At 35.1% G+C, this 23302-nt stretch overlaps 2 protein-coding genes across 3 annotated transcripts; both read right to left on the reverse strand.

The window, feature by feature from the left end:
- Positions 1-537: 537 nt before the first annotated feature.
- LOC111507129 (dynein regulatory complex protein 9) lies at positions 538-11201 on the reverse strand. 2 transcript variants are annotated; one of them, XM_074184203.1, is made up of 5 exons: positions 10669-11201; positions 3620-3814; positions 3293-3424; positions 1922-2145; positions 538-892 (listed from the first exon to the last, which is right to left on the reverse strand). In XM_074184203.1, exons 1-4 carry the CDS (start codon positions 11176-11178, stop codon positions 1933-1935), a joined length of 1050 nt encoding a protein of 349 aa, XP_074040304.1. In that variant the 5' UTR covers positions 11179-11201; the 3' UTR covers positions 538-892; positions 1922-1932. The 2 variants fall into 2 exon arrangements, with proteins under 2 accessions (XP_074040304.1, XP_074040303.1); XM_074184202.1 differs by lacking the exon at positions 538-892 and having other exon boundaries at positions 1579-2145.
- A 148-nt stretch (positions 11202-11349) lies between these two features.
- LOC141479858 (uncharacterized) lies at positions 11350-22367 on the reverse strand. The gene is made up of 5 exons (XM_074184204.1): positions 22157-22367; positions 21214-21331; positions 15378-15521; positions 13584-13732; positions 11350-11623 (listed from the first exon to the last, which is right to left on the reverse strand). Exons 1-5 carry the CDS (start codon positions 22330-22332, stop codon positions 11443-11445), a joined length of 768 nt encoding a protein of 255 aa, XP_074040305.1. The 5' UTR covers positions 22333-22367; the 3' UTR covers positions 11350-11442.
- Between the last annotated feature and the right edge of the window lie 935 nt (positions 22368-23302).

A 23302-nucleotide genomic window follows, 5' to 3' on the forward strand; every position in this document is an offset into this window, starting at 1 on the left:
GATATAATTTAATATTTATCGTAGTTCAGAATTGGGAAAAGTGTGTTAACAGTGATCCACTCATTTTATCAGAATATTATTAGACGGTTGTGGGATTTTGTGTTGTCTCAGCAGTGCATTTGACTGTGTTGCCAACAAAAAACTACTTTTCAAATTACAAGCACATGGAACAGAGAAAAATTCAAGAAAATCCTTCTACAAAATCGTCGACGCGACGTCAGTATTGAGAAAATCAAGAATAACATCAGGTGTACGGTAGGGTTCTGTTCTGGGTCCGGAATTTTTCATTTCATATATTCTAGTAAATAATTTCTGGAGATAATTGTGCAGAGGTTGGATGTTCACATAATTATATTTTAGGGTATTAAGAGAAATGAAGTAGAGACAAGTTTTCGGACACACATCAATTTAATTACTAATACTTTCCTGTTATCTCCCACAATATAAATTATTTGAATAAATCTATGGATATCCACCTAACAATATATGCAGATAATGCTTCAGAGACTATGTCAAAAAGAAATTATGTTGCTTAAAAATATATTGTATGAATACCTGGTTTTCAGCTGAGTCTCGTAACTATTAAAAACTTAGCAAGAACTTGTCTAGAAGAGAATGCTAATCAACTAGAAAAAAGTTATACAATAAAATTTCTAGGTATCCATTTGAGTTGGAAAACTCAATGTAAGAAATTTTTATCAAATTCTTTACTCACAGAATTACCTATGCAAAAATTTTCAAAATATTTTGGATGAACATACACTTCAAAATATTTACTTTGGTCAAGTGGAATCGAGGTTCACAAATGGAGTGTTTTTGGTGATTTTCCTCACATGCAAAGAGTGTTTTTGTTGCTCTGAAGTTGTATTATAAGGACTACCTTAATGTGTTTCTGAAAGAACAAGTTGTTGGGAATTATTCAAAAAGCTTTGATTTGTGACACACTACCAGCAATTTACATATTTGAATTACGTGTGCATATTTTCAAAAATAAGGATAAATTAATAAAAGGTCTATTCATAATAAGAACACAAAATACAAAAATTATTTTTGAATTCCACTGTTAAAATACAAGATATCGTACAGATCACCAGATAGTGCAAGACTAATAGTATTTAATAAAAAACCAATCAAATTGAAGTCAAGGAAGTGTTCGAAATGAAATTTCACACAAAAATTCCATGAAACATTATTTTCCTCTCTTGATGATTGTCTGAAAATTTTATGTCTTGTTACTCAGAAATCTCAAGGGGGAGTTCACCCGAAGGTGCTATACCACTCAACCCATTTGTTTTGTTTCTCAAATTTATGTTGTGTACGTCTGCCCTGAATGTTATTTTACGATATAAATAAGGCGGATTTCTGTATAATATAATTTTATGAAATAAACATATTGAATGAAATTTGAACCTATCTTTCATGTTAAACCAGTTCAGTTCCGCAAGCTTGTGGGACACATGTTCATACTTCCTTATTTCATATATATAACGAATACAAGACTTTTAAACACGTTGTACTCTGGACCAAGTATCGTAGTCAAGACAAGGTCCATAGTCGGAGAACAATAAATGAATTCGGATAAAGCAAGAGACTCGCATAACATTTTCTTTATAGGTAAATTGAGGTACATTTTGTGAGGATATAGTAATCTTAGTGCACCATAGGCTCTTTGAATATTTCGATTGATATGTTCTCTAAATCTTAACGACTCATCTAATCTATGTCTAATTCGTATTTGAGATAATGGTTTTTCGTTGAATATTCCTAGACAACGATAATTAAAAACGAAAATAAATATTGTTATTATAATTATTAGCTAGAAAAATGATTGCCTTTTTAGGGCAATTACAAATTCTAACATTGTGAAATAGTTTTCAGAAGTTTAATCTTATGTCTTATTTTAGATAGAATTTTTACCAACATTGTATAATTTCACTTTGCCGATTTTTTCTCCGAACTTTTCTTCTTTGCCTTCTTTTCTTTCTTCTTTCTGAACTTTCCAAATCCCTTCCTCACCATTGTACCTCTCCACCAAGATTCAATTATAGTAGCAGCTCTATTTCTTTTCTCCATTTCTAATCGTATTTTTTCCTGTTCTACTTTGTAATGTTTATAATCATCTATTTCTTTCTGTCGTTTGGCGTACTGAAAATGTGCAATAAAAATGTGGTGTTAATAGCGAGCTTGACTCTACTTATTAGTCTGTTATAATAATTGTCATTCTTCGATAATAATCTCTAATTTCAACGAATTGCTGAACTATAGTATGATTAACCACTAAAAAATTCATTTCCTGAATGTTTGTTGCTTGTTTTAGAAGGTTGAGTTAGTCCTATTAGGTTTACAGTATATTATGGGAACGAAAAAACAATGTTAGGCCGTGGTTGAATGGAACCTGAAGAACTAAAGGTTTCATCTGCTACTCCGGCAGACATCATCAGTGCGTTGGCTGGTACGTGCGTTGATTGCGAGGACGAAGGTTATAATGGTTTATTCATTTTACGGTGTCAAAAGTAAAGTTGAATAAAACTCATATAAAGTTATGATTTCTATGAAACTTTCATTATAATTCATTATATTATGTACGAAATACAATGCCATTTCAGTGTCACCGTTTTTCGAGTTTCAAAGGCGAGGATTTTTGGAATTTCTTCCTTGCAGCAGTCGATCCTTTTGAGGTAGTTTTCAACCACTTTTTTGCACATATCTCGGCGATAACTTGACGAATGGGAATGACGTTAGGGAATATTCAGCGTTCTTTTACGTAGCCCGATAATACAACCAAAATTGGTCGTATTGTATGGCTTGTGGCATGGTCTTGTTGAAACCGCATATCGTCCAGTTCATAAACTTCTATTGTAGGCCAAAAAAGTTGGTTATCATAGGGCCATAGAGCTCTGAATTTACGGTTCTTCCAGCGTCATATTCGAAAAAAAAAAAGCAGCTAAATGACACCTCCAGACTATAATGCGCACCAAACATTCACTTTTTCTGAATGCAATGGCTTTTCTACAATCACTTCTGGGTTCTCCAAGCCCTATATGCGACAAATTTGCTTGTTGACATAACTATTGAGTCAGAAATGAGCTTCATCACTGAAGAAGTTTTTTTCCAAAAATCAGCATTGAAAGCCTGTTGTTCTAGCACCCAATAAGCGCGGCGTTGTGAATGGTCAGCCGACTACATATATAGTAGTAGAACAACAATATAGCGAACATGGTCAAAAATGATTTTTATTGTTTCTTTTGAGTAAAAACATATTTTTGATCACATATTACTTTAGGATACCTACTAGTTCTTTCAGTCTACCAATTTTTTCCAACTGCTGGTTTTGTTTTATTTGTAGAGCTTCAACTTTTCCGTTCATTGCCGAGAGATCTTCAGAATATTTCAATTTCCATATTTCTATCAGAGCTTCAAAGTCCTAAAATAATAGAAAACTTATATGAATAATTTACAAATTCATATAACCATGTCTGTTACTGGAATTACTTTTTGAATGCTATTCCCATTTTTCCCTGGCATAGATATTGTTTCAACTTGTCAGATTCTAGCGTGTCTTTTCTTCACTTAGTTTTCAGCCTTATAGAAATTCTGGAGAGTGAATATTTTTAGTTACCTTTTGAATTTCATTGAAAGCCATTGAAATTTCTTGGTGCACTCTCACTTCCTTGTTGATATCAATATCAATAGTTCTAATTTTGTCTTGTTTTTCTTGATGTTTTTTTGAAAACAATACATCACTCATTTCGATTTTTGAATTTACCCAAGCTTTTATGTATTCTAGTTTGACTTCACTTTCTGTACGGTAATCCTAAAAGTCAACATGAGTTGTGAATAAGAAATTTCAACTTCAAAATATTATTTTTTGGAGAAGCTTTTAGCAAATATCTGATTTTGAATAAATTTTTTAGCGATTAGTGAAAATGAATCAATAACGTTACTAAATATAGTGACCAGATACTATATGTACCTACTAATAAGATTTATTTTGACTTTCACTAGGCTAGATCCACTTCACTAGGTGAGTGGTCTTTCAGATCAGATGATAAGAGTAAGGCTCTGCCAAACTCCGAAAACCTGATTCAGTCCCCAGCGGGGCAGGCGCAAAGGATGTGCTCTGCTGTTCCATCATTTTGTAAACTGTCTTTCGACAGTCTGAGTATCTGCATATGATGATTCAAATGACAGTGACCTGTGAGAAGGCCTGTTCGACATCGTAGTTCATCCCTACTGTAGTCCAACAACTGTTTGGTATCAAGCTTCGAAGGGTGAATAAACGCCTTGGAGAGATCCAATCCCAGAAGATTCTGCCAGAAGACCATAAATCTTCTTACCATCCAGGTGTTCAATCTTTGTTTGGCAAAGCCAAAAGCGATGCCTATGACAGGTTCTTGTCCGATTAAGCTGCTTGCAGCACCCTCCTTTGCAAGGGAGTCGGCAGCCTCATTGCCTTCCAGGCCTATATGGCCAGGAATCCAGACCAGAGGCAATCTGTTGAGTCTTCCTATCGAGGAGAGTCGTTTTTGGCAATTTGCTACCAATTTAGACTTTGCTCGGTAGGAGCCAAGAGCTTCCAACGAGGCTGGACTGTCCGAGAATATTGTGTATGAGGTTGGATTCTTCCAATTTCTCCACACACAATTCAATAGCGCAAATTTCCGCTTGAAATACAGGTTAATATCTCTGTCATGGGTCTGTGACTGAAAACACCTGCACCAGAACCTGAAGGTGTTTTTGATCTGTGAACCAATAACTATCTGCTCTTAATATTTCCTTCTGCCGGAGAATCCAGTCCTCTCTACTCGGGAACAGTACTTTATTAGGGTGTTCGTAGTTGATAGTTGGAGGCATAAAGTCAGGTCATTTCCAGAATGCTGTGACTTCCAGTGTCAACCAGCAGTCTGTTGTACCAAAGACTACAGAATACTATAAGACGTGTCACTCGCTCATTTTTCGACATCTGAGAAATCTCGCCGCCCGCTAGCGACAGCGGGTAATTACCAGCCGAGGTAGTACAGTGTGTCGCTTGAAGTTACCAGTTCTCGTCGGCACACGAGATATAAAGGTTGTCCGTATTGTTTGGTATTGTCAAAGACTACAGAATCGGTAAACTTTGGTATTGTGATAGTGTTGTGTTCGTTCGGAGTTCGAAATATTTATTTTGTGAAAATGTCGACGTATTGCTCAGTGGATGGTTGTCTGAGTACGGTGGGAAGCCCAGGTATTTCGTTTTTCCGCTGCCCAAAGTACAGTGAAAGGTATGCATTCAATATATTCACCATTAATTTTTATTTTACCTATCTATACCTTTTATGGTTTTGTTGTATAAAATTATTCATAACGAAATATACCGCCGGCATTTGCCAATCCAAACTCATTTCAATCTTTTTTCAAAATGTTCAGTTTATCGATTGATATACTTGAATTTTTTTTAGGTGTCAACGTTGGAAAAATGTATTAGGCTTCATTGGGAATCATAGATATGCTACTCTTACCCCAGAGCAGAGTCTCTCTCTCTCTCTCTAGGTTCTCTTGGCTATTGCTTCCGTGCGGCGCATTTAGCCATGGAGCAGAGTCATAATAGAATTAAAATTTGCAGCTTACATTTTAGAGCCGATGATATTGTGAATTCTCGTATTCATAGCTATGATGTTCCTTCATTGCGTCTGCCTCAAGATGGTTCTCAGAAAGGTTGGTTCAGTGAAGTTTATAGATTCAAATGATGAAAAAATCTTATTCCACTTTTTAACATATGAAATTTACAATATCAATTTTGTTGTTTAAACCTTCCAGATGATGATGCCATTGCCGGTACTAGCAAGGATTTTATTTACATTGATGCTCAGGTTCAAACGGATCAATTAGGATCACGAGGTGAAATATCTTTTCGTTATATTTTTATATGCTTCGGAAAAAAAAACGATGACAAGAAAACAATTATTGAAAGTACGTACATCTTTCTTTTAGATGAATGCAGCCAAACATCTGCTAAACTCTCTTCGGAAACTCCAAGAAAAGTGGCATTACGAAAAAAAATTGTATCACTAGAGAAAACAGTAGCTTCAACATCAAAAAGAGCACTGGACGAAACCGGAATTACTCTGGATGATGTTTTCAAGTTTCTGGATCGAAAATATCCTGAGCAATATTGTAAGCTCTTGAAAGCACAGCTTTCTTTGATAAATAAAGCACCAAAAGGGTCCAGGTATAGTGACGAATTCAAACAGTTTGCATTGACTCTTTATTTTCTTGGTCCGAAAGCATACAAAAAATTTTCAACAATTTGTAGATTACCGTCAAAAAGTACACTTCATCGTTTCACGAAAAATTGGATTGTTGAACCAGGCTTCAACGATTTTATTTTTCGTGTTATTGAATTCAGGATTGGGCTCATGAAGGAGAAAGAAAGATATTGTATTTTATGCCTAGACGAAATATCTTTGAAATCTCATCTTTATTATGATATTTCCAGAGACAAAATAGTAGGTTTCCAAACAAGTTTGAATGGGACCTCTACTGACATAGCAAGTAGTGCTCTAACAGTAATGGTCAGAGGTTTGGCAAGCAATTGGAAAATACCACTTGCATACTTTTTCTATAAGACATCAGCAACTTCTGATGATTTGAAAGATATTTTCTTCAAAACGGTACGAAGATGCAAAAGTATAGGCCTAAATGTCATGGGGGTGGTTTCCGATCAGGGTTCAAATTTTCAGAAGTTGGTGAAAACTTTGAATGTTACAGACGAAAATCCCATATTTCTGATAGACGATCATAAACTTGTATATTTGTTTGATATCCCGCACTTGCTGAAGTCGACACGAAACAATTTGTTTTCCTATCAGTTTTTACTTCAGGGTGGAGAAACAAGAAAACATTACATAGAAACAATGTATAATTATGATAGAACTAAACAATATAAATTGGCTCTTAAACTTAATAATGACCACATTTATCGAAATAATTTTCAAAAAATGAAAGTCACGTTGGCTTCCCAAGTTCCCATCAAGAGATATTGTTGACCATGTAATAGAGATGGAAAACATATTCATTGAAAATTTTGATAAAATCGGCAGTGAGAAGGGAATTGGACAGTATTTGAAAACAAAATATTCGAAAATTCTTTTCTCACATCCATGTCAAAAATTCCTCTTCGATTATTATATATCTTTATATACAAGAGTTCGGATATACTTTACTTTAAAATTCATGAACCAGGACATGAAGATTGTTAGGAAACATAAATCATGCAATGTAAAATTGAATATTTTAAATCATTTATAAACATATAACATTATATAATTGTATTATTTTTGTTAATGAAACATGTTTTTCTGAATGTATGTTTATCATTTCATCAGTAAATCACTCTGATCTGTTTCTTAGATCATTTATTCATGAGTTTATCTATCATGTTTCTAGAAGTTGATCGACAAACAACTACTTTCGTATCTTTGTTTATCTGTCTGATACAACCGAGCAAGCGAAGTTTCAACTTCGGAACGTCCCCTGTAGATATCGCGAATAGGAACTGCCCTCGTATAACTGTCATGCGGCCGGCGGCTTCCAGACATCGTCTGTCGGCGATATGATTTATGGAAATCGCAAAAAATGCAATCCTGAGCCGTACCGACAAACGAATTCCTTGGAGTGAACCAACTCATAGTATTCGGTAAACTTTGGTTGTACTCTGCATTAAATTGATTTGTGCAATTGGCAATATGCACAAATCAGGGCTAGCACTAGAATGCCACCAAGATTTAGCCAAAGCCTCGGTAGATAATAACATTATCCTGAGGTGGGTTAAAGGGCAAGACAGGAGTAAAGGTAATCGCATTGCCGACTCTTTAGCCAAGGAAGCGGCTGGACTAAGAATTTTAGGACCAAGTGGCACCCACGGCCTGATGACTTTGACAATTGCGGAACTAGTCAAATGTTACACCCATGCTCAATCTTTAAAGAGATGGGATGAAATCAAAGGATGTAATCTTGCCAGGATCACCTTGGGCGACCCTGGGAAGCTGGCGCCGAAGAAATATCTGGCGATGACCAGGAAAAATCTACGCCTTACAGTAGGATTTCTGACTGGCCACTGTCAGCTAAGGAAACACCTACATAATATGGGGCTAGTGGACACACCTCTATGCAGGATGTGTGAACAGGAAGATGAGACTGTCAGGCATGTCCTGTGCGAGTACCCGGAGTTATCGTCAATAAGAGAGTGTGTGTTCGGCGAGTCTTGGCCTACACCTGCCGATATAAAGGAGATGTCTCCCAGCGACCTGTCCACCTTCCTGGAAAAGAACAGGATGGACGACGACCTAGGAGGACAACTCCTCGGGAGGATGTACAATGGGTCACATGTGGCCTAAGTGCGTGGGCTTACACTCACCCTCCCTACTCTACAGATACAGATATGGTGTTCGTAGTTGATAGTTGGAGGCATAAAGTCAGATGTCATTTCCAGAATGCTGAGACTTCCAGTGTCAATCAGCAGTCTGTTGTACTCTGCATTAAATTGATTTGTGCAATTGGCAATATGCACAAATCTATATGCAGTCCATCTAGCCTCTCTCTCTCCACAAAAATCTGGAGAGGAAGTAGATCTAGAAGGATCTCCGTGACCGCTGACAGTGTGGTACTGATGGCACCACTGATGGCCAGACAAGCCAGTCTCTGTAATCCAGAGAACTTCCCCTGAGCCGTTTTCTGTAAAGCCTTCGGCCACCAGGCAATTGCTCAATAAGTGATCATTGATCTGACAATCATCACATGAATCCAATGGATTCGTTTGGGACCTGAACCCCCCAAGTTTTACCACAAAATCCTTGACATATCCATAAGGACAGTCTGGCTTTTTGTAAAACGTTTTCCAAGTGAGCGTTTTAGGTGATTTTTTTATCAAGGACAATGCCAAGATATTTCAGCTCCGTTCCCAATGGAATGACTTCTCACCATCGAGGGAAAGTGGCGTTAAATCGTCCAATTTTCTCCTCCTGGTAAAGGGGTTTGTCACAGTTTTGCTGGGGTTGACAGACATCTGCTCCCTCAGGCACCAACTGTGAACAACGTCCATCGTGCTTTGGAGGATATTACAAGTTACCCTTCCCGACGTGTACCTTGCCAAGATGACAAGGTCACCTTGGCATCATGTCGAGGGCATCAAACAGACCATCCATCAGAAGCGGACTTTCACTGAAAAAGATTTACAAAACCGCGACACGTGTTTCGCTATTACAGTAAGTGGTTTTCAATGGGATTCAATACTGTATGTATAGAGATCAAAACAAGTCGCTACATTGTTCGCTGCAAATTGTTGATATCCATAAATTCCGAAGGAAAAAGATGGTATCACTTACTTTATCTCTAAAACTTTCTGTTGGAGAGAACCATTTTTAAGTGCATAACCAAAATTCAGGGTAACTTATAAATTGTCTTTGGACTTGAATCACACCGGTCAATCGTCTTCATAGAGTTTTTTATTGTATATAGAATTGTGACAGTCTCAATTTGTTAGTACCTCCAGAAGGGATCGAAGGGTACCCATGAGTTTCTATAGAATAGAACTTTGTCTCTTTGTCACTCAATTTTTCTAAAAAACTTGTCTAGGTTTCTCGAAAATTTCATTTTGATCTTCGTGTGAACCTTCCGAAAGAAATCTGATGATCTCTTGTGCGTCTTGCTGCATATAACCCATGATTCTTTATTGAATGATAATTATGAATGACATCATAAAACAATTGGATGTCTTCTGACCAGACATCCAATTGTTGTCTTCTGATGAGTCCATGTAGTAACTAGAGTAGAATTTTGGCTACAAATTGAATAATCGAAGGAGAAAATGAATTTCTGTGTATTCAGATTTTTAAAATGTTGATGATTTTTGCATCAATTGTTATGATGCTCGAGAAGTGGAAGACACACAGAAGTAATATTGCTTATTGCCTTGATAATCATCGTGAAGGGACTGCCAAGTGGCAGAACAAGGCTTCTGATACTATATCTTGAAACTTAATGTTGTTTTTGTCAATAAAACACGTCGTACTACGAAGTAACTCAGTTATTGTTAACTAACGTAACGGTAATAGTAACAATATTTTGTTACGACACCTACTTGTACAGAGGAAATGTAAAGTGATACTTACAAAATGAGTTTGAATACCTATTTTATCCTATTGTTAGAAAATACGTAGGAAAAAGTTATTAATTCATTGAATTTTGGAAAATTATTCATAGATGTGTTATCAATTCAATGTGTATGATTGGGGGAGGATATGACCTCTATGATCTTTCATACGAACCGCGCCTGCCGACATGTAGGTATAGTTTGACATATAATATCTTCGTTAGGTAGAGGATATGGCATTGAAGTAGTTCTGTGAAAATATCAGTAGTTGTGTTTATAAACTTTAATGACCTAATCAACTAATAAACAGACATTATCAATCTAAGAGACCAATTCTGCACCATTTTGTAGGTAATCCTACTAAAATTAAAATAAACAGAGTTCTTTAAGACATGTTGGGGCATTAGACATAGTAGTAACTCGTTCCTTTTAGTGAAATATAGAAGTGTTTTCACTTTAATCAAAGAATTTTTCTACAATGAGTATTGAACTTGATGAAAATATAATGTCTTTCCAGCTAGCGATCTTTTGTATCTTACCTCTATTTTATCTTTAATTCTTCCCGTTTCCTCCATACATTCCACTATTTTTTCAATGTAATATAATTTCTCATTTTGAAAAACATCTTGCAATCTTCTAACTTCGTTTTCATTCCGCGTTGTTTCATCTTGAAGATTTTCTTCATCAGCTTTCATCCTTTTGAATATATCGATAGTTTCACAGAAGTTGTCATAAGACCGACAGTTTATCAATTCTTTGAACAAGTCAGAAAGTACTGATTCAATAAACCCACAGTTTTTTGTCACTAGTACGGAATTATCAACTTGAGAGCTTTCTTCGTCTGTTTCTTGATTTTTCGAGAATCTTTCTTCAAGAGTTATATATTTGAGAACTATTGTTTCATCTTCAGGCCAGCCATACATTTTGTTAAGTATGAATAATTGATCAAGGGCCTCTTTCACAATGCTGGCCAATATTTCAATGATTACATTTTTTGGTAAGTAGTCTTTGGATTCATCTGTATTTTGTTTCAAAGTTTTATTGTCCATTTCTTGCTCAGTTGTCTTGTTATATCTAATCAAATGTTTGATCAATAGTCATATTCCAAAGTACACCTCTGAACAAAAGTAGGTCCCGTAGCACGATTTGAAGCAGACTATTTTCAGAGAAGAGTTTTTATACTGAAAAGCTCTTCTGGTATAGGATATTCAGAGAGTATGAAATGATTGAATAATTTATTACTACGAAAAAAATGTGTTAATTATACACATATGTACAGAATTACAAATGATATTATTGAAAACATTTGTTTGCTAGTGGAATATATTATGCATAATTTCGTTCAACTTTGATACCACTTCACCCAGAATGGACTGTTCCATATCTTCAACGATTCTAGTAACCTTACCTTTGACGAAAGGTACAATAACTTTGGTTATACCATTTATGAGCCAGACAACCGCCTTATGACCAGTAAATTTGACGGAGATTTTGCTAAAAATGAAAATATGCTTGTTTAGATAACAAATATAGAAGTATAAAAAGTTGAAAATTCACCAATCGATTGTATATAGCCCGTGAACTTTGAACATTCATTTTATTTTTTGAACGGTCCACATACATCGTGACATGGGAGTTCTCAAAATTTTGTATGAAAGTATTATTTTCATTTGAATTGAAGGGGTTATATTTTCAGGAGTGATTAATTTTTGGGAAAGATGGAGTAGTAGAAAGCCAAAAACTTTCTTTCCCAAATATTATTTTCGAAACTGATATTCGTAAAGTATGGTTTTATATAATTTTTTTATCAATTTCCGCTTGATCGGGAGGAAGATATCAAAAAAAAATAAGGCACGTGATTCTTATTTGTCAAATTTTATTTTTTCTGAATTATAAAACTAGACAATATTTCTCCAAAGTAAAAATTTATTAAAATAAGTTATGCAGGATTTCAGTTGCATAGTTTGTATTTGATTCCGAATGAGCTAACTTCATAAATATCAATTTTTGTAAAGGTATTTCATATGTGAAAGAATAATATCGATATATATGAGAGTGTAGAAATAAGTAAACATAATAATATTATGAATAACGATGATAGACCAATACCAAATGGCATACTATATTGCTTGTTAAAATAGGTAGGTACTGCATAAGGACACATTGTAAATATATTTATATAGGCAATATTGTGAAATTAATTTTTATATAGCTGAAAATTGTTTAATATATAGCTATAATATTTAAACATTACATGAGAACATATTGTAAAATAATAGATAAGGCTGATTGTAAAATTAATTTAGGGTGGTATACCTGTATGGGTGGTATATGGTGGTTTACCTGTATGATATATCTGATTAGCATAAATAGCTTGAGTTTCGCGAAGTTTCTAGTTTTATCTTCCTCTTGAAGATGATCACTTGGTGATCGAAGTGTTAAAAATAACGATTTAGCGTTGGGAAAAAACTCGAGTAATATTCATACTGTATTCGATATCAATAAACAAAGATATAATTCATCTGATAGTATTTTATTTCAATCTATCCATTTTCATGTTGAGTTGCCTTTTACCACCGACAGAGTTAATATTAGTTTATTTGTTTTCAAAGGTTTTTTGGTTTGGTATTGATTCCAATGATTTACATTTCAAATATTTCCCAAAATCGGATATATCCTGCCAGGGGTGTATTTTAGCTATAGGACATTCTTCATGAATTTGATATCCTTTTTTTTTCATAGTATCCAAAAATAATAGAAAAGTTTATGGTTTCAATTTGAAAAAATCGTGTTTCATCAGTTTTCTCGATGTTATGTTTTAGATGGAAATTTCGACCACCCTGTAAATTATTTTCGAAAATGTTCATGACTTGATGTTTAAGGTGTGATTCTGTGAAATTTCACATTTTCAACTGTTACTGTCTATAAGTTGTGATTTTTTCGGAGTGGTGCTGTAACTGTCAAATTTTTCATAAAAAAATTAATATCTCGAAAACTAACAAATTTGAGTATAGGCATTGTTATACAAAGTGGGCCTAAAATGTGCTGAGAAATTCAAAAATGTAATAAAATATAGGGTGTTCCATTCGAAATAAGGAAGTTGGCCTCAACTTCCAGTATAACGGAAACAGACCGGAAGTTGAAAATAGTTTAATTGAGAAGGCCATTTTGTAAAACCCACTACCACAAAATTTCAAGTTTTTATTTTGAATCGTTCTCCATATATTCCTAACGAACGTTCGTCGTGAAAGACCCTGTATAACAAACAACTACATGGTATCATCAGTAAAGTCTATAAAAGAGGAAAGTTCTATAAAAATGTTTGTTGGGCCGCTCCTTCTATATATCTTTATATTTCTGCCAGTGAGCTTCAAGTATTTTTTCAGTTTTGTTCACTAATATAGTGCCCCAGTTTAAATATCATTCTGATTCTAGAAGCTTAAACTTTCCTTACCCGATACTGTTCACATTACACTCCTTCAATTTAAAACTGTGTGCCTTTACATCATAACTCAATTTAGCGTAAAGCCTAATATTCTTGACAGATCCCTTCACTCCACCACTGATACTGAATATAATTTTAGTGTGGAAATGGTAGCTGAACTAAAAAAAAATTTTATTAATCATTGAAATCATCAAAATGTATTGAAATACACCGAATAGATAGAAAACAAAAACAAAAACTGGTTTAAGATATTGAATGGAAATTTTTTATTTGAAATAGGAAATCCTAATATAAACACAGGCCCAAGAAGGTAAAGTAGTGTATAAAAAATAGTATAAAAATAATTAACAACAAAATACAAATAACAACAAAAATACGTCCAAAGAATATATATATATATATATATAAAAAGCTGAAAATAGAAATATGTGCGTGCTGAGAATATTGTCACACATCACAGAAAAAATATCGGAAGATAGGCATCTCAAGATACCTACTATGATTTATACAATAGTTCAATTTACTTTGTACCTACAAATCATCCCATGTTCCTGAAAAGATAATGATCTAAAACAAAGTCACGGAACTAATGAGTAAAAATTTAAATATCCACTATTCAGGTTCTCTTGAAAACGTTTCATAATATTCTAGGCCCCTTATTCTCAACTCACGTTCGAAGACAAGAAATAGGCAGCCATTATCAACATCATTAGAGGTTCCAATTTGCAGATTCCAAGAATATGAATATGATTATCATATTTGTAGTTAAATACAATTTGTTGGTCATGATTTCATAATTATAGGATATCAACGATATTGACACAATCGCTGAATTACACCCAGAAGAATCTAGAGATTTTATTTCTTCTCATTCTGAGCAAAAGTAACACAATTGGTTAATACAGAAATAGTCTCTAGGTTTATGAATTCTCCTATACTATATTTAAAATTAGCTGTGATTTATCAATCCGTCAAAGTTTTTATTTTAATATTTTTAACTATAGAAGGAATTTTCAATGTAACACTAGAAAAAATTCACTCCGATAGATGGCGCTCGAATGAGTGAAATATGAGTCTGTCACAGTTATAGGAGATCCTAAAAAGTACACACCATTAATCCTTTGCCACTACTCTGACGTATTTTAAAAAAATTATTGTTTTAGAGTAATTTGTGTATGGAGATCTGCAATGAAAAATTGTGGCAGACTAAAAAATTCGTCACAAGTTGGTCAACCGTCATAACTGAGGGGCAAATTCCGCTACAGTTAATGTAAGACAAACACACACAAAACGTCTCCAAAATAGACATTGATGGTTGCGATCTAACAAACTAATTTTAGTGTCCTCTTTTGGTCAACTTTCATATAATTTAATCAATCTCGTGAGTCTTTCACCATTTCCGAGATAGCATAGCTGAAGAAACACGGCCTGTAGTAATATATCAACCTGATGAAATCGTAACTTCAATTTTAAAAACTACACCTCACGATTTGATATCTCCAAAAAAAAGTAACTTCAATTTCCTATTGAGAACGAAATATTACAAAGAGTAAAAAGATATGAAATATAGGAAATTCCAAAAAAAATATTGGAAAAATGTAATTGAGTCCAACAAACAGCGCATTAGTGATTCAACCTAGCACCACTGATGAGGTCTATTTCGGGTCGAAACAGCATTGTTTGGTGTTGTTTTTGGACTTTGGTTTCAACATAAAGCAATACCACAACTAGAATTTGTGTGAATGTGATCATCATGTACTGTATAAATGAATTCTAGATATAAATAATGATTTTTTCACTCACCTCAAGCTCTTCAAACTCGATAGGAAGTGACAATGTAATCACATCCAAAGACTCGACGAATGAAAGGTCAACATCGCCCCCTCTTTCCATAGTGGTTAGATCTTGTAACATTCCTTGTGATAATTGAACCTTACTTTTTACGATCTATAAAATAAAATAATTGTATTTCAACGTGTTACTAGATGGATTAGAATTTACGTAAGATTTCGCGCAGGGGTGTTTAGTTAGGAAAATCTAAACTAGTAGGGTAGGAGGGGGGCAATAGATCCATATTACACAATCGCAATATACGTTTCAATGTGTGACTATCCTGAAAAAGTTTAGTGCTAGTGGGTAGGGTATTTCTTTGATTTTTAAGTGCTCACAATTGACCAACCTTAATTTATTTCATCAGACGATTACAATATAGAACGTCGAATAAACTGGTCCTTTATACCTAAACTGACCATTTTTTTTCAATTCAAAACGGGACGTCCATACCTATATAACATACTAGTGTATGTATGATTCATTCAGTATGGACCATACTCCATACTGTGTGGGCTCATTAAAGCACCTTTTAATAATAATAATAATTCGTCTTTATTATTTCCAATATTAGGTAATTAACAGTTCAATACAAAATTCAGTTCAATTTATTTTCATCTGAGGGCGATAAAAATAACCTGTTCTTCCAATTAACCTCGACAGTGGTTAATGTGACAGTAATTATTAAATTATATGCAACATTTAGTCGTATTTATATTTTTCGGAGGGACAAATTTGCTTCAATAAAGATGGTGATGATTTTAAATAAGAGTGAAATTCTTGGCACGTTTTGTTTATATTGATCTTCGTTATCAACATCGCCTTCAGAACTGAAACCTGCAAGTAATTTTTTTCAGACGTCCACAATTTATTCATCAAAGAAAATATTGTCTCTACTGGAGCATTTATACCAGGTATACACAAAATATATTCAATTAAAATACAAAAATTTTCATATTGCAGATTGTTGGTGCGAAAGTGTTTGGATACTTCCACCCAACGAGTTTCTGTGTGAACTTTTAAATTATTCCAGTCTGTCATTTTTTGTTGAGTGACGTAGTTTACAATTAATGAAAATTCTTTCACGTATAGTCAGTGGGCATACTTGAAGACTGGCTATAAATCAAATCATCTGAAAGAACAATTCGTTCAGGCCAGTCTCAACACCCTACACAGTAGGTTAGCGTGTTCCAATAATTGAAAATCTATTGTGGCAGTTGTATCGCCAACAGCATATGCAGGAATAACTTCAGTGAAGAATCCTGCACTGACACCTGTCGGATATAATCCAACGCCCTTCGTGGTATTAGCCAGGGGAGTAGTTGTTTTCTGATAGGTGTCAGTCCATTAACCTACTGTGTAGGGTGTTGAGACTGGCCTGAACGAATTGTTCTTTCAGATGATTTGATTTATAGCCAGTCTTCAAGTATGCCCACTGACTATACGTGAAAGATTTCTTTCCTTTTACGAGGAATTGGGCAAATTTGGATATGCAGTTGGTTACCTCGTTCACAGGCAGATGGAGCAACGACAAACCTGTTGTTTGTTGTAGTCTTCAGCTTAGTTCGAGGAATGATACTCTGACGGAATTCGATTTTCAATTATCGGAAATCATCGACTTCATGTTGATGATATACACTACCTTGCACTGACGAGTGGCCAAACAGCCCGAAACCGGTCTGCAAGCGTGTTCCAATAATTGAAAATCTATTGCGGCAGTTGTATCGCCAACAGCATATGCAGGAATAACTTCAGTGAAGAATCCTGCACTGACACCTGTCGGATATAATCCAACGCCCTTCGTGGTATTAGCCAGGGGAGTAGTTGTTTTCTGATAGGTGTCAGTCCATTAACCTACTGTGTAGGGTGTTGAGACTGGCCTGAACGAATTGTTCTTTCAGATGATTTAATGAAAATTCGTCAAATACTTCTGTATCTTTAGTACTATCAATATATCCCTTTTCAATCAATACATCCAAATGCTTTTTGTACATCGTCCCACGCATGTACTTTTCTTAAATCTGCCCAATAAAATATCTCCATTTCTCTAGTACGAAAGTTATTCCATTCTTCCAAATATTCACGACTTGCTTAATAAAATTCTGTAGCTTTCATTTCACAAAATCTTCATAAATAGCATCTTTCAGTTTTATGATTAAATTACGAACAGTAAATGAAAGAAACTGATTGGTTTCTTTTTGAATCAAATTCTGAATGAGTTGATTGATTTCTTTTGCAGCGTCAATTGCCGATACAGTTTGACTTTCAACCTTCAAAACAGCTTGGCGAAAACTTGCTGACTGAGCGTGTAAAAAACAAAGCCATAATTCAGATGAAGGATCTTCAAAAAAGTCTTTTATTGATTGAGGATATTTTTCAATGCTCAAAAATTAATTCTTAAACGGCTGGTACATTTTCAAAACTCTCTCCAAAGCAGGCATCAGCGCAAGCCAGCGAGATTTGCTCTCCAGCAGCTCCAGCGCAAAATTCCTTTAGAGCTTCAACTCCAACCGTATAAATATAAAAAAAAATATATATTTTTACAATAATGCCTTCGTAATCTAAAGGTAGGCCGTCTGCAGCAGATTTTATAGCATTGTGAATTATTTGGGCTCCATATCCGATACCTATCAACGGTTTTTTAGAGATGATTTTAGAAAACGGGACTATTATACGTCCCAGATCATTATTTGGGGACAACGGGACAGATGGTCAAATAAAGGGACGTCTGGTCACTTTATTTATACCCCATTCACGGGGTATGAAGGAGTGTGATAAATACCCCATTCACGGGGTATGAAGGAGTGTGATAAAAAGAATCAAACTGAGTTATATGGTATCTCTCTCTGTATCTGTAGAGTAGGGAGGGTGAGTGTAAGCCCATAGTACTTAGGCCACATGTGACCCATTGTACATCCTCCCAAAGAGTTGTCCTCCTAGGTCATCGTCCAACCTGTCCTTTCCAGGAAGGTAGACAGGTCACTGGGAGACATCTCCTTCATATCGGCAGGTGTAGGCCAAGACTCGCCAACACACACTCTCTTATTGACGATAACTCCGGGCACTCGCACAGGATATGCCTGACAGTCTCATCTTCCTGTTCACACATCTTAGAGGTGTGTCCACCAGCCCCATATTATGGAGGTGTTTCCTTAGTTGACAGTGACCAGTCAGAAATCCTACTGTTAGGCGTAGATTTTTCCTGGTCATTGCCAAATATTTCTTTGGCGCCAGCTTCCCAGGGTCACCCAAGGTGATCCTGGTAAGATTACATCCTTTGATTTCGTCCCATCTCTTTAAGGATTGAGCCTGGGTGTAACACTTGACTAGTTCCGCAATTGTCGAAGTCATCAGGCCATAGGTGCCACTGGGTCCTAAAATTCTTAGTCCAGCCGCTTCCTTGGCTGAAGAGTCGGCAATGTTATTACCTTTACACCTGTCGTGCCCTTTAACCCACCTCAGGATAATGTTATTATCTACCGAGGCTTTGGCTAAATCTTGGTGACACTCTAGTACTAGCCCTGAGGTTATACGTTGTCTGTTCAAGGGTAATAGGGCTTGTCTGCTGTCAGTGCAGATTGTTATGTTTTTGCCAGAAATTCCTTTCTTGGTTAATTCTTTTGTGGCGATTGAGATACCAGCCAGTTCTGTTTGGACCACACTGGTATTTCTTCCCATTCCCCACTTAATTCTTAGGCTTAGTGATCTGGAGTACACTCCACACCCTGAGCCTTCTGTGGTTTTTGAGCCGTCTGTGTAAATCCGTATTGCATTTGTATCATCTGACTCTATGTTCTGCTTTATTTGTATTTTGTAAGGTTTATTAAACACAAACCTGGGTTCAATTGCATCGCTTGTTGCCCGCAGCAGAGGTTGCGCAGTAAGCGCTTCCCGCCACAGGCCCAGCCTCAATTGACCCATTCCTACTTCGAGGTTTACACCAGCCTTGCGCAATCGTACCATGGCCATCAACGCAACCTTCTTAACGTACATATCAAGAGGGGTCAAACCCGTGATTAATTCCATTGCCGTGGTTGGTGTTGTTCTCATGGCTCCTGTGATATTTAAACAAGCCATTCGCTGTATTTGGTATAATTTTTGGATGGCCGTTGCTTGTAGAACTTTCGGTCCCCATGCAATGGCTCCATACGTTAACATAGGTCTTATTATTGCAGTGTAGATCCGGGTGACCACACGGGGTGAAAGACCCCATGCGCGTCCCACTGTCCTCCGACATTGCTCATAAGCAACGTATGCTCTTTTTGCTCTACTCTGTAGATGAGAGTTCCATGTCAGCTTCCTGTCGAGGATAGTACCAAGATATTTTACCTCTTCAGAGAAGTTTAGTTTGCTTTTAAAGATTTCGGGAGGTTTTCAGCCCGTTAAACTTCTTTTTCTGGTGAAAAGGACCATCTCAGTGTTCTTGGGATTGATCGACAGTGAGTGTTCCTTACACCATATTTCTATCAATTTGAGCCCATCCTGCGCTCTATCGCACAGTGTGTTTACAAATTTGCCGGTCTGCAAGATAATTATGTCATCTGCGTATGCAACTGTGTAGAATCCATTCTTGTCAAGGTGATTAATCAGGGTATCCAGAACTATGTTCCAGAGAAGGGGTGATAATACTCCTCCCTGTGGACATCCCCTCATGACCACTGTGATGTCTTCTACATTAATACTTATTGCTCTACTAGAGAGCATCTTGAGTATCCATTCTCCTACCAGGGGTACATTCCTGGAGTGTAGTTGCTGGGTAATTGTTGGAAAGGTTGTTTTATCAAACGCTCCCTCGATATTTATGAATATACCAGTTGTGAGTTATATGGTATTTCAAGATGAAAAACCCTAAAAAATTAAACTGAACTTCAAATCACTTAAACTATTCATCATTTTTCGATAAAATAATGAAGATGAGACGATGCGGCTACTGAAAAAGTAACCCCACTTCACGATTTTGGGTCAATTCATCAGCACCATTCTATCATTCTGTTAAACATATTTTATACTCCATGTTGCAACTTCATCAATCCATCTCTGGCAATTTGAATGTATGCCAGTATGCGGAATATAAGAGTACCATCTCAGCTTAAAAATTTATAATTACTGTGAATAATGAACCATAATTTAATCAATAGTAAAAACAACTTTCTGTGTAACATAAAACCATTCAAACCGTAGAAGAAAAAATACAACAAAAGAAAACATTGTGAACATTATCACTGTAATTAGGAATCACACGTTACAAGGTAAGACCTCGTTACTCCTTAGCTCGCACAAGTTTCGACTTCTGAGGGTTGTTGTTCGTAGCGGTGCGCTAGCTGGTTAACGGAAAAACATATTTTTTTTATAAATTGTCAAACGATAGTTATTCGTCATCAAGTGGTTTCAAAATCCAAAATTGACGACGACTAGCATTTGTCTATGTCTCTTCGATACAAGTGCTATCAGCACTTGCACTTAGTCTTCGTTTTTCACTTGTGAAAGAAAATAATACTGTATAAAAGTATGCATTCGATTTTTTATCGAATGAAATTGAAAAAAAAACTGTGAACATAAAAGTGACTTATGAAATGTTCACTTCATTGAGTGTCAGAGGATTCTGAAGAAGTTTAGGATTCATGACATAAACTGTGTTGTAAATTGGTCAGACTAAAGACTAAACGAAGAGAGCTTGTGGCGCATATCCGATTTCGTAAACTAGAAAATTCTAGTGTTGTTTTAGAAAACGTTAATGGGTATAAAATGAAAGAACATAAAATTGATCTGAATAATGAAATACAGGGTAAATAAGAAGTAAATATCTCACCTTAAAAGAAACGTCTGGTAAACTTTGAGAATCAAAGTTGTGATCACGAAGGATTCGACGCACTTTTTCAAAAATCTTGTCCGCATAGTTATTTATATTAGCTGTTTGGTCTTCTAGGCTGAAACAAAAAGACTAGATGTTTCGAAAAAGTAAGTGTAGAATAAATAATAGGTGTTATCATTCTGATATGTGTGTGGGAAGCCTTGTTATGAATGATATATTTTTCAATTTCATACAGAATGTTTGGAATACAAACTGAATGGGAACAAAAGATTTTCGTATAATTCAATATTCATAGAGTTATTTTCCTTTCGTGTAATATGTTCTTGTAAAAGTAGTTGTTTTGAAAGAGCTTTTTTCCAGTGTAAATAAGGAAGACTAAGCATGCTCTACATATCTTTGTTAAAAGTTTTCATTTGATTATGGAGGAAAAAAAGCCATTTTTCCTATTTTAGACAGTCTTATTTTGAATCAAGTATATTTCTATAATATGTTAGTCAAATTTGTTTTTTTCGAATGGTAGGTAAAGGTTGAGAAATCATTGTGTAAAAAGGTGTTAACAGACTTAAAATCTGTGGAAGAAGAATTGGATTAAAAAATTAATGAATATTAAAAAAAATCAAACACTAAAAATAACAGGAGCAACATAAACGAAAAAGTCAGTTGAAATAAATTTTATCAAAGTTAGATAAAGTTGAGAAAAAATTAATTTCCAAAATGGCTGCATCATTATATTCATATTTTGACGTTATACCTATGTTTTTCATATCACATCATATGTTTTTCTAGAACTAGATTGTTTGTGTCGGACAAAAATTCGAATAAAAATGAATAAACAGAACAAAAACTGGAAAATAGCTTTGACACAATGAATTATGATTGTTTATTAACAAAAAAATTGAGTGACAGAAGTTATTTTTACAAACACGTTTTTATCTATTACCTTATGCCTCCTAGTAGTTTTGAGATATTTTCTTCAACATCCTCTTTTGATATTATCTCTGAATTATGTTCTTTCAACGTTGTCTTCAATATTCCTTCGAAATTAGTTTCATTAACTTCCAAAGATTCGTTGAAAACAACGAAATAAAGAAAAACGACCAGGGATGTCAACTTCATATTCACTGATGCTGAATTGGCTTGTACAGGCACATTCCTAATTACCCAGCTATTTATAAGGTTATTCAAGTGGTAATGCTGATTATTCCTAAATTTCATTGATTGTTTGGTTTGAGTGTTCTGAAAGTCATATCGGTGCATTTCAAAATTTCGCAATATTCATTATTCAATCATTAAGATTGCCAATGGATTATTTTTCTTGGTGAAATTTGCTGAACTATCGTTCAGGCGTTGATGACGGTATTACCTACTTTGGAGTTACTTTAATTACTTTCGAAAGTTTCATGGAAGTAACAAACATAAAAATTATAATTATAATTATTATAATTATTAATAATATAATAATAATAATATTCACGAAAATATTCCTGGAGTAATAACACTGAATATCCCCTGAACCCACAGAATATTTATCCAGTTATTTATGGACTATTCAAAAAATTAGGTGAATGTTTAAATTTCGAGGGCATCATACATTCGATTAGCGTTTTTTTTTAATGTTGTATACTCCTCTCGAACATAGGTTCACAGTTTCAGCTACATAGCATGTTTAGTTCGTTGGTGAGAGGAATACAAGTTAAAAGAGTTTTACGTGTTCAGCGATTTTTTACTTCGAAAAAAACGAATCAAAGGATTTGCATCAAATTTTGTGTGATAAATGAAATAAAGTACTCAAAAACACATGAAATGTTTTAGCAGAGGAGCCCACGATGCAAAATGGGGATTTACTCGAGCGTCATAGAAACCTATTGGGTTGCAAAGCTTAGATAATAAGGAGAAAACAATGTTATATAACATATACCTTTTCATCGGTGGGGGAAGCTGCTATAGATTATTAAATATGTAAAAAAAACTGTTGCATGGACATACTCGAGCGCGTCAGATGTTGATACCATCAATGTTCTACGTATATTTAATAATGTTGGTATGTTAATCTGATCATTGCATGATGTGGGTGGTTGTACGTAAG

The sequence above is a fragment of the Leptinotarsa decemlineata genome, unplaced genomic scaffold, assembly GCF_025532065.1.
Source record: "Leptinotarsa decemlineata unplaced genomic scaffold, Ldec_3_MD MMD2_tig00026354_RagTag_RagTag, whole genome shotgun sequence".
In the NCBI taxonomy this organism is placed as follows: domain Eukaryota; kingdom Metazoa; phylum Arthropoda; class Insecta; order Coleoptera; family Chrysomelidae; genus Leptinotarsa; species Leptinotarsa decemlineata.

Excerpts from the sequence above, each read along its gene's own strand:
- LOC111507129 (XM_074184203.1), bottom strand. The coding sequence starts at position 11,178 with ATGGACAATAAAACTTTGAAACAAAATACAGATGAATCCAAAGACTAC. Across the intron at positions 3,815-10,668 it reads GAATTAAAGATAAAATAGAG|GATTACCGTACAGAAAGTGA; the intron begins GTAAGATACAAA and ends GTTGACTTTTAG. Across the intron at positions 2,146-3,292 it reads TTGGTAGACTGAAAGAACTA|TACGCCAAACGACAGAAAGA; the intron begins GTAGGTATCCTA and ends GCACATTTTCAG.
- LOC141479858 (XM_074184204.1), bottom strand. The coding sequence starts at position 22,332 with ATGAAGTTGACATCCCTGGTCGTTTTTCTTTATTTCGTTGTTTTCAAC. Across the intron at positions 21,332-22,156 it reads AAACTACTAGGAGGCATAAG|CCTAGAAGACCAAACAGCTA; the intron begins GTAATAGATAAA and ends TTTTTGTTTCAG. Across the intron at positions 13,733-15,377 it reads TCGAGTTTGAAGAGCTTGAG|TTCAGCTACCATTTCCACAC; the intron begins GTGAGTGAAAAA and ends ATTTTTTTTTAG.